We start from the raw sequence: 12,040 nt of genomic DNA on the forward strand, positions 1-12,040 counted from the left end.
CCGAGGGGCTGAAGTCCAAAGCAAGGCCAGGTGCACACATGCCCTAAGCAGCCGTGTCCTTCCCAGCTGGTTAAGAGGAGAGCCACCAAAGTCCTCTCTCGTCATACCCAATTCACACAGCTGGATAGGAGACATGTAATGGCTGGAGGATCCTCATCCAAGAACAAAACCTCATTTTCTAAAAATTTCACAGAATTTCTAACCACAGACGTCCCATTTTCACACCCCTCTCACCAGTGAGACGCAGCCAAGCTACTGCCCACTTGTGAACAAAGAAGTCATCCACGTTCCAACCCCTCTTCTCCATGAGTACTGCCAGGAGAAACAGGGATTCAATTATTCAGAGACAGCAACGCACACATTAAACCCCCCAAATCACCGCCACCCCCAAGTTTCTAATAAGAAAAGACCAAAGTCCCCAGTGTAGCCAGACCACAACAGATCTTTTGGATAAGGACAACAAGAAGACCTTTCCCAGTTTTCCTGAGACCAATAATCAAAGTATCAGATCTCAGATCCTCCAAAAAAAGTCCAAACCAAACAAAAAAGAAAACCAAGCCACTCTTTATTATTTGCTTACTTGAATCAACTACATACCTCATTGATACTCTATTATTTGCTCTTCCCTGACACTGTGACACATTTCTGAGTTTCCCAGGCAGTATTTTGAGACAAACTACTCATTTGTGCCCTCATTTCTCTTTTAAACTCACATCCTGAGCAGTACTTGCTAACTTTAAACTTAGCTACACAAATAAAAGCAACCAGAAATAAAAAGTATCTGAATGAAGCAACACGAGAATAAATGGTGCCCCGCTGCTCCCAAGTTTCACATTAAATCTTCTGTGACTGTGGTACAGAAATTTGATGATCTCCAGCTGTTTTCTGACACACAGTAACTGTACAAACATATTACAAATAGTATGAAGAATGTATTACTGTATAATCCAATATGAAACTCAGTTTCTTTACTAAATTACAGTAGCAGTGAACTGAATTCAAGAAAGATGTGATTATTATTTTAGAAATCCTTCCCCACCAGTAGTTTTGCCTTTGCAATCTCAAAAAAACACCAAAAACCTGAGATATTTGATCAAAAAGTGGAAGTTGTATATGATATTGCATCTCCACAACAAAATATCAAGGATATTGTTGGATATCAATTTTCAAATTTTCAAAGTGCCTCAGGATTGTAATTTTCAAGGAAGATTTAGTATGGACTGAGAGCTCTGTAGGTACAGCTGGAATATGGAGGTTTCACGGTGACCAGCTGACACAAACTATATTAAGAGCGCAGTTGGCTGGTATGGAAATGTTCTCCACACAAGATGTCAAGATGACTTCTGAAGAGCACAGTTTCCTCCAGAAATCCACACAATCGTGCTGATTATTGATTTAAGGCACCAGTATTATAAAACTCTACATGATATCCTGGGTAAGTAACACCGTGTCCTGGAATCCAAACTCGTGTCTCACACACGAGCAACAAGCAAACCTGACATCATCTCCATTCCAAAACTCAACTCCAGGTGCTTGCCAGCATTACCTCTCCCAGAGAAAGACCTTGGGAAGCTGCAGCTACATGTCCCTGCTCCTGCCAAACGCACCTCTGGCACACGTGAGGCAGCCGGGTGATACACCTGGCAAGACAGGTCACAGGTAGCAGAAGGAAAATCTTTTGTCATGATATATATAATTCTATTTCAAGCAGTACAGGCTACGGCTTGAGCACAAGGAGACGCTGCTTCAGTCAGGGATGGAATTCCAGCAGAAAACGTCACGGCAGAGTGAGCTGAGTCAGGTCAGAATGCAGGAGGGACAGGCGGAACATCACACCTTTGGAGTGAAGGTGAGGTAAGAAGGTAAATCTCTAGGAGAGACGCAGTAATTGTGCTAAATGGTCTTCCCAACTCAACATGTCACTTCTGGAGGCACAAATTATTCGCCTCTCCAGTAACTACCAAGGTGCTGGGCTGGTTACACATGGGGGACAACCTGCACATCCGCGTTCTCCTGGCCAAAGGCACCAAGAGCTGCACATCCAGAGTCTCCCTGTTTCCTTTTAATTAAGTCTGAGATATCCAAACTGCTCCAACACATGGATGGAGCATACTCTGTGCAGATCACCCTCTGCTGACATCCCTCTGCAGGTGGACCAGCAATGCCATGGTCACAATTTGTCACACCCTCACAAATGGGCAAAGAAACTGTAGATTTTGTGTTTCATTTTTTTCCCACAGATACCCAAACGAGCTGCTCCAGAGTCAGTGCCAAGACAATGAGCTGAAATTACTTTTTTTGCATGTGTCATCTATTCCAGCTGTACTGGTTCACTCCTGTCCCAGGGGGATGAGGCCATCCACTGACAGCATCTGACCAGTATTTCCAGAACCCAGCACTGAGAACAGGATTAACTCCTGGTCTGCGGGTGCCTCGGCTATTTAAGCAAAGGCTGTGTTATAAATGGGTATCAATGGATATCCCATTAGAGTGAATCAGCTAGAAAACCATTGGGATGAGAACAATAATCTGTGCATGCCACAGTGCCACACATGAATACTTCAGTAAATAAGATTAAAGTCTGTGTATACTGGAGACTCTGGGAGACAAAGGCTGGAAAACTAAAGACAGCTTAACCCAAGCTCCCTGAGCCTGGTGCACAGTGTTCAGTACGCTGAAATATTCTTCCCAGAAACTACATTGCTGCACACATTTTCATTCTGTGTTTCTAAGAGCAGTTCCAAGTTCATCACTTTAGGAAGGCATTTCCAGTTTCATCTCTGTACGACAGAGGTGACATACCTGCAGTTATTTTAACAGCACAAACCCAAGACAATTGTAACTACGGCTCTACAAAGCTTTCCCATTGCTCGTGACTCGGACTGAAAACAGGATTTATTGGTACGTTGTTTACCTCAAGGCTAACACCTTTAGAACTGTCTGCAGAACATATATGTTAAGCTAGACCAGCATACCAGTGTGGGATAGTGGCCCAGGTAGGATTCACCTACCCCAAAATGAACAGAGTTGTGTCACATCCAATACTTCATAAGCAAGAGGCTGGGGAGCAGAAGATTTAGTACTCTGCCGAGCAGCAGCGAAAAAACAGGGGATCCACAAAGACAGAAGGACTTGGGAACCTTTTGCATCATAAAAATAATTCCACTTCGCAGTTACTTATACATGTAGAAGAGGCACAGCTTGTTCATTTCCAAAATCAGCAACAATAATCAAAGAAGGGAAATTTGCTTCTCAAGGAAAAATTGCTCTCACAGTGTAAAAGTCATATAGGTAAATATACCAATAAAGTCATCATGGTAAATATATAATGTAGGAGTCGTGTAACACCTGTATTTCACATTTCTGAGAAGATTCGTGAGTAGGGCTCATTTAACTACAGCTTTGCCTTCACTGGTAGCAGGAGAGTACAAGAGGTTCAACCACGAAGACAGATTAAAAAAGCTCAATGGAGAACAAAAATCAGCTCGTTTTAGAAGGTAGAACTCAGTTTAAAACAGAGATCATTATAAAGGGAAATAAATAAGCATAATTTAACAATTTGGGTTGGACTACTCAGCAACCAGCTCAATGAGAGGATCAGCCAAAACTGGGAAAAGCAGATTACATCTTAGATGACCTCTCGTTTACCTGGCTACCTTCTCACAGCACCTTAGAACACATTCTGCAGAACATTCCTGATTCACCCCTTTCTGCCAAAACAACCAGATTCTTTGCCATGCACTTCCAGACTCAAACCCCAAGTACGGTATTACATTAAGCTGACAAATCACAACACAGACTGCTGGAACCCCGAGCACTCCAAATAACATGTCTGGGTTTCATATCAAAATAGAATTATTAAAAAAGACCCAATTCCGGATGTCCCATACATTATATACTGCTGAGTCAGGCAGCACTTAAAGCACTGCATCCAGCCCTGCCAAGCCACCAACCTTGGCCAAGAGCCGAGTGCAACAAAGCGGGAAGACAAACGGACAACTGACCTTTACCACTGCTGTCAAACAATCCCTTTTTTCCCCTTCCTTCTGGTACAACACCTGAGTCCAAGAAGAATCTCAGTTCAGGAGTGAGGGCAGAAAGGTTACTTCTGGAAGCAAGGCTTCGGACTGTGACCGATCAGCAAAACTTCTCCCCCTTCCAGACTCTCCTCCTCTTTAATGGCTTCTCTCAGCTCTTGCCCTTTCTTAAACTTCCTTAATGATCCTTATCCCCCACAAGCTTAAGTACTAGGAATGATTTCAACTGTAATAAGAGAAGCCGTAACACTGCCAGTGGGGCCCAGTTTCTGTGAATTCTGGCTGTAGACTCCGAGCAAGAACACAGAGCAAACTCTGCATTGCTAGGCTGGTTCCCCAGGTCCTTCACTCTCTCCGCAACAAGCCACATCTCCAGGAAATCAGAGGAACAGGAGCTGAGCAATGGATTTAATGTATATACCACACAAGAGCCCTATGAGCGTGTGCTGCTAAAACCATTTCCTTAAGATTGAAGAATTTCACCTGTAATAAATCACAACATCCCATCAGAGACAGACCCCAGCAAACCCTCCAGTTCTTCAGTGAAGCATTTACCAAATGCTTTCAGTGCAATTTACTCCTCTCCCAGCTGCTGTCTCGCTGCCATTAAAGAAAATCTAAGGCAAACTCCCTCCATTAGCCTACTTTTTTCCTCCCTTTTATTCTATCCACCTTTTGTGTTCACTCCGCTTGGAGACCCCAAAGTGAGCCCAGACGAAGCCCTCCTGCCAGCCAGAGTCTCACTGCTGCTCAAGATCTGGAGTTTGAGGAGCTGCAGCTCAGTGTTTTAGCATCAAAATTTGCGCATCAGCACAAGCACTGGCTGACAATTCCACAGACAGCTATTTATTGATCATTGCCAATTCATTCCCATTAATCAAATTCCTGAAGTTTGCATTCTGCTTGTTAACTTGAGAATCCCTCCTGCTGCTCACTAAAATTGATTAGTTTTCTCAGGCCTGATTATCACTTGTCTCATTAAAGCCAGCATGCTGTGCTATCCTTAGAAGCAAAACCACTCAAAAATGGCATGACATCAATTCCAGCCTGTGTGGATATAAAGAAACATTCCAAGCTTCCCATTAAACAGTCAGATTAAATACAACCTGAACACCAGGAATGAACTGCAGCTTTTCTTCCCATATGTTCAGTCTGTAATTATTATGTTACTAATAGCCAAATAATTCTACCAACACTAAGAAATATTTCCTATTGGAACCTAAGCTTCTCAAAATTCTGGCCTCCACCTCTCACAATTAGTACCTAAAAAAAAAAAAAAACAGACCACGGGAACCTGGCAAGAGAGCCCTTCCTTTGTTTCTAAAACAAATGCCAATTTTGTTAAGTCTTCTGCAAGAAAAACAAACAAACCCACAATACATCACCTTAAACTAACCTAGTTTAGGCCAAATATTTCTGACAAAGTTCAGGAAGAATGAGAATTCCTGCATCAAACCCGTGGTTCATTAGTATCCCAAACATTGTAAAAAGATGATGGAGCTGCCTGAATGTTATGAAATAAAAATAATAAAGCAAACCCAAACAATGCTGTTTTTAGCACTGGACTTCGCAGTTTTAGTGTATAAAAATCCTCGGGAAGGAAGAACAGCTTCCATAAAGCTGAGAATAATGAATTTTTATCGAAAACTCAACTAGAAGCCACCTCAAAATTCATTACACATTCCATAAAGAAAAAAAAAAATAAAATCCATTATCTTACAGCAAAAAGGAAGCAATAAAATATAAGACGACCTTGCAGGAAGCAAGAACGTCAACACTTGAGGCCCAGCGTGGATAACACCCGGCAGTGGTGGAGGCAGCTGGTGCCGGTGCTGCCGGGACATTCCCAAGACGTTCCCTGGGCTGTCCCGGGAGCTCCTCCAGACTCTGCCGGCCATCCCCACACTCCTGTCCATCGCTGCCTGCCCCTGCCAACACAAACACCCTCCCAAAATTGCTCCACAGAGCACTGGTAACATCTCCCACTGATGGCCCTTTCCCTGCAGGATCAGCTCTGCCCACATTCACAGCCTGAGTGGGATCTTCATCCCTCTGGGATCACACGCACAGGATAGAATACTGGTGTCTGAAATTCCCCAAAGCCGGACAAACATCTGTGTGTGCTGGGCTCTGCCTACACAGCTCTGCAAAACACAACCAATGCAGCAGCTCCCAGAATTGTTCCCCAAACTGACATTTCCATTATCTCCAGGGAATCTGCTTCGTTAAACAGTCCCTCGTGTCCTCCTCCCCAATGCAGAAATACTTCTTACTTTGACACAGAGTTTATGATTGTCATTAAAGATACAGCGAGAGCAGGGGAAAAAATCCACCAAAAAATCCCTATGAAACAAACTAAACACAGAACTGCACTGATGATACAAAACATGAGCAGAAAGGATTTCTACTCTCTCAAAATAAATAATGAGGCATGCTCAATATTCATATATCAAGGTGAAATCTATCCACTAATTTTGATTTTCTTTTCTGGACCTCTTACACTACAAATTGTTTTAAACACTTTGAAGAAGGAAGAAAAAAAAAAAGCACGTAATGATGACAAAAATTAAAATCTACGAAAAAAATCAAGAGCGAAACCAAGCTAAAAGTTGTCCTCCTGAAACAAAGAAGAAATCCTCATCCACTTCATTCCAACTATGGGAAAAGGGAGCAAATATCGTGCAGGGAGAGCCCTGGGACTGGCAGGGAACACCCTGGGGATCGATTGCCAGCAGGGCAATAAAACCCAGAAGGTTAAACCAGATACTTCATTAAAAGCCTACAAATACTGGGTTTATGTATAGGGACTTGTAGAGCCATTTTCTAACAGACTCCAAAGCAAAATCCTCTGCCTCCACGGAGGCCAAACATTGCTCTTTCAAGCAGTTGTTCAAACACAGGACAGATGAGGAAAACCTACAACTGGGTATTCATACTGAAAATTTACAACTAGGAGCTCACACAGAAATCCTAAGGAAAACTTGCAACTGGGTATCGATCCTCAAAACAAACAACTGGGTGTTCCCACTGGAATCAGAACGGAGACACCACAGCTGCCCACTGAGCTGCCACGGCCACGTTCACTCCTCAAGGAGTGTTCCAAAATCTGCACCTCTGGATTACTTGCAGAAAATACAAGGCACTTGCGACAGGTACTACTAATCAGCTCCCCTAATCCATCCTGCTCCCAAATCCCACTCCCAGCAGCCCTTCTACCATTCTACTCTAGAGTTTAAATCTGACTGCAAATACTCTTATCTCTTTAAACGCCATTATTGAACAAGTCCCCGAGTATTTCCCACTCGGAATCTTCTTGTCCATGTAAGGTAAATGTGATACTGAGCACAACGAAAACTCGAGTTCAGCTCAAAATGTAATTCTAGAAATTTACCCGGCAACCAAGTTATTTTTGTGCATAACATTTAAGTAACACTAGGAAAGAAAAAAAAGCCCACAGTGATTGATCCTCTAACCCTTGGGAACGAAGCAGCTTTTGTATACACTTAAATACTTCCTTCCATACTGTCTGCATATGGATCCTGCTACCACGTATTCAATTTTCCCTTTAGGCAGTATCCTGAAAGTTTTATTTTTGTTTATTTACTTTTTAAAGCATGCCAGCTCCCCTCCTCTCTTTATCCCTTTAATACCAATAGTTGAGTAGTTGGTTAAAGCTGCTGTCGTACTGTGGCAATAAATAAATACCCCCCAGAGAAGTCTGATCAGCCACATGTACCAAATAAAAAAGGAAAAAAATGGAAAGAACCCAAGCAACAAACCAGCATGCACAGGGTTGTGCTAAACACACTTGGAGCATTTTAATAAATAGCAACAAAAACTAATTACCTTGAATAGCCATTAGAGAAAGCAGGTCTGCCAGAAAGGTTGAGTGTTCCCAGAGGAGCCAACGCCTCGTCCCCTGATCCCTGGCACCTATTCCAATTTTCTGACCCGGCAGGAAGAGATGGAATGATATTAAAAATTGGTTTTTGATCCTGCTGCTGAGAAAGTGATGCAGTATTTAAGTCATAGTGGTACATCTGTCCCCCAGAGGTGCTGACACCGTGGATGGAGATGGCAGAGACTTTCGTACCCAGCAGGTTTGACCCAGAGAAGTTGGCCTGGCAGTAAAGTGGGCCCATGTTTTCCTGCTTGATGCCAGGAGTACAGAGTTCAATGAAGTCTTCCTTTTCTGTTTTCACTTGAGGCATTGGCATTTTGGAACTGGGTAAAAGGTCACCATGGTCATTAATTTTGGGTTTAGTGTCAGATATAATGGGAGGTTTGCAGTCTTCGCCGAGATTTCCTTCCAGGAGAAAGGCATCATCTGCAGATATGGGGGACAGCAAACCACCATCATCGAGCAACGGGTCCAGCCGCCACGGGCTCCCGTTGGGCTCCTTGCCAGGTGATACTGGTGGCAATTCTAAATCCTGGAGAATATCCAGGGTGCTTTGGTCTTCAGAAAACAACTTCAAGTTGCCACCATTTGAGCCAACCTGGCTTTGGACTGCAGTTCCCGTCTCTAAAGGGGCGTTGCGGCCGGCCATGCCTGGGAAATCCGGCTCGAGCGGCACCTCAGAAGACACGGCTCCCTTTGCGTCCTCGGCCAGGCTCGAGGACTTGTTCAAGCTTGCAATACTTTCCTCCAAGAGCCTGAAGTCCGTTTCTCCAGAAGAGATGCCGATTTGGCCCTGGTGCGAAAATCCAAGGTCGTTTCCCATCACTTTTGTGTCTGTTTCACCCATGTACAGTCCCATCGAGAGCGACACTGCCTTGGAAAGGTCTGGCTGAGGCACATTGTTTCCTAATCCTTTCGAGAAGTCAGCCAAAGCAGGTTGCTGACTGGAATCTGACTGAGAAGACGCAGGGAGAGGAGATGTAGACACAGGGGCTTGGACAGTAGCTCCACCCCTGAAGGGTGGATGGAAGTCCATCACGATCCCTCCTTTGGTACTGATGAGAGCATTTTTCCTTGTTTCGTCTTGATCCGACGTGTTAAGCAATTCTTTGGAATCCATTACTTTACCATTAACTATAAAAAGATCAGAAGGAGTCAAAGTTAGCACAGCAAGGACACATTAATAACAGCTTAAAAATATAAACTCTAAATCCTTCGCCTGGTGAGCCTAGTTCAACTGCTCTGAGAACGAAGGCAGGGCAGACTACGCTATGAGCTGACACGTGCCGCGTCCCTCAAACACAGGTGCTTGTTTTCAGGGGTTTTGAATTTTTTTTTCTGTCTGGTCAGGAGGATGCATATATTTTAAAGCTTTGCGAAATCTGCACACAACTCAAAATCAGGCTACAGCACATGACACCCCTCTGCACGCACTCTCCAGCTCTGTCACCCATCCCTGCTCAAAGGAAGCGTAAGGATTGTTAAAGGACCTGGTTTACAAATTTTGCAAGGTAAATTTTCCTGGTATTTAATTACACCTTGAGCTTGGGAGAAGCACATTTATTACCTTTCCCAGTCAGCTCCCTCACTGCCTGCAGGTCCCCCACTCACAGCAGTACGGAGCCTCCGGAGCCAGACAGACAGAACCTCCGTGGTTTGTTACCCTCCAAGAGTCACAGAACCTTCCCACCACAGAACAGCCTTTGCCATCTTCGCACGGGTTCAGCTTAAAATGCAACTCACTAATCTCGAAATAAACCGTGCACAATTCTTTAAATACATCTCCAATTTATAAATAAAAGCTAGTTCAAAATAAAGCCGGATTTTTTTCGTTAGCTTCCAGCACTTTACCCGCTCACGGCGGCTCTCCAACAAACACACCGAAAACAAATCTCCCGAGTTTCGTCTGTTTGTATTTACTACGTTTTCTTCCAGCAGAGAGCATAAATATTTGGAGAAGCACTGTAAATTCTCCGGCAAACTTCCTATACAGTTTGTGTACGGCCTCACTCTCAGCGCTCAGCCCGCACCGCCCAGTCCCAGCCGGCGGAGGGGCAATGCCCCAGTTCCAGCCTGGCCACGGCTGCACGCCCTGAGCGCACGGACCCAACTCACAAGTTTGCAGTCGTTCTTAATCATAAACCCGCGGCTCTGCCGCCCATTTTCCCCAGCCCCCGACACCGCTGCTATTTCTGTGTGCCAGAGTTAAGGCTCGATCAACAAAAAGGCCCCACGTGTAAAATTTTAAGGTGGCCCCGGCGAGCTCTGGTTTGGGGAAATCGTCCCGAGCGGGGGAGGCTCAACGCCAAAACCCTTCGTGGGCCTTCGGCAGCACCTCCCGCGGCCCTGTCGGGTGCCGGGATGGGGGTCCCGTCCGTGTCGTGCCCCGGTTCCCGGGGCCATGGGTCTCCTGGTCGTGTCCAGGGAGCCGGGACACCGACGGGAACGGGGCACCCCCAAACTGCTCGGCTGTTTAAGGTGGACGTCGCAGCAGCGATTCGAAAAATGTAATTAACTACCTCCAGCTTTGCCTATTTCTTTATTTTTCTTCTTTTTTTTTCTTTTTTTTACAGGAAGGGGAGGAAAAATATAGTTATTCCATCTGACTATTCCCCCAACGTCAAAAAAATCCCCCAGGCAGGGAACCATGAAGCGCAGGAAACGTGTCAAAAACCAGCTGCTAGAATCTGCCCAAAGGAGGAAAACGCTGCAAACACTTAAAACCACCGGATTGCAATAAAATCGCCTTTACAAAGTACAGTTTTCAGAGAAATGTGTCGGGACCTGTTGAGCCGTCTCCTGGCACACCCACTTCTGCAAAACCAGCCCAGCTCGGGTCTCGGCTCCCTCTCCCCCTCCGCGCCCCCCGCTCCCCACGGGCACACGCCGGGGCCAAGGGCCAGGGGTCCCCACTCCCCGCCGCCGGCCCCCGCTCCCGTCCCGCCCCGGGATCCTCCCGGGGGCGGCTCGGCTCGGCTCCCCCCGCCCCGGGCATTCCTGCGGGGGCGCCTCCGCCGCCACCCCCCCCCCCTTCGCCTCCTCCTGGGGAAGTTCCCGAGGGGGAAGCGCAGCCCCCCGCAGGACCCTCACCGCCCTTACCTCGTCCGGGGGAGGGCGCTGGGGCTCCTTCAGCCGCCCACAGCCATCGCACCCGTGGCGGGGGGCGGCAGCCAGTTGGGTGTGGGGGGGGTCAATAGCCGCCCCTCCGGGGGCCGCGGCGGCGACAGCACCGCTCCCCCCGCTGCTCCTGCTCCTGCTCCTGCCGCTGCTGCTGCTCCTCCCGCCGGCCTCAGACCCTGACCCGACCCCGCCCGCCGCCGCGGCGCCCCCTCCGTTAATTAGCGCTAATTGCCTCCGCGGACCTCACACCCCCCCCGCGCTCCCCGCCCCGTCCCTCCGCGGGCAGCGCCGCACTCGGCGGTTCTGCCCCCGCCACAAAATGGAGGACGACGGCGGCGGCCACCTCCTCCTCTTCCCCTCCTCCCTCCCTCCCTCCCTCCCTCCCTCCGCCTCCCCGACGTGCAGAGGGAGTGGAGACAGCCGGCTGCTAGAGGGGCGGCCACCGCCGCACGGCGGGGCTCGGCGGGGCTGGGCTCAGCACGGCTGGGCTCGACTCGGCTCAGCACGGCTGGGCTCAGCCGGGCTCGGCTCTGCCCGCCGCCGCTCCTCGATCGTCTCCGCGGGGCAGCGCCCGCCCGCCCCAGCCGAGGGGGAACGGTGCGACCTGTTGGCCGAGGAGCGAAAGTGCAGCCCGCGGCCCCGCACGCCCGGCTCCCCCCTGCCCGAGCCCCCCCGGGCCCGGCTGCACCCGCGCCCCACGGAGCGCCTGCTGGAAGAGTGTGGCCAGCAGGTCAGGGGGGCGATGCTCCCCCTCTGCTCGGCCACATCTGGAATGCTGCGTCCAGTTCTGGGCTCCTCAGCACAAGACAGACAAGGAGCAGAAGCCTCAAAGATGATGAGTGGTCTAGAGCATCTCTCTTATGAGGAGAGACTGTGAAGGTGGACCTGGTTAGTCTGAACAAGACAAGACAAGACTGAGAGGTGATCTAACTCATCAATCCATAAAAATATCATAAACGGGTGTCAGAGGAGGGTGCCAGAC

The 12,040-nt window shown here is 47.7% G+C and overlaps 1 protein-coding gene across 1 annotated transcript in view; it reads right to left on the reverse strand.

The window, feature by feature from the left end:
* NR3C1 (nuclear receptor subfamily 3 group C member 1) overlaps positions 1-11,378 on the reverse strand; it is a 66,804-nt gene extending 55,426 nt beyond the window's left edge. The window contains exons 1-2 of the mRNA XM_027902203.1: positions 11,038-11,378; positions 7,884-9,072 (exon numbers count right to left, since the gene is read on the reverse strand). Of these exons, the coding sequence (XP_027758004.1) occupies positions 7,884-9,058 (1,175 nt within the window). The 5' untranslated portion in view covers positions 9,059-9,072; positions 11,038-11,378. The remainder of the gene's footprint in view (positions 1-7,883; positions 9,073-11,037) is intronic.
* Between the last annotated feature and the right edge of the window lie 662 nt (positions 11,379-12,040).

The sequence above is a fragment of the Empidonax traillii genome, unplaced genomic scaffold, assembly GCF_003031625.1.
Source record: "Empidonax traillii isolate 1590-97213 ecotype Southwest subspecies unplaced genomic scaffold, ASM303162v1 scaffold22:size5013007, whole genome shotgun sequence".
Lineage (NCBI taxonomy): Eukaryota > Metazoa > Chordata > Aves > Passeriformes > Tyrannidae > Empidonax > Empidonax traillii.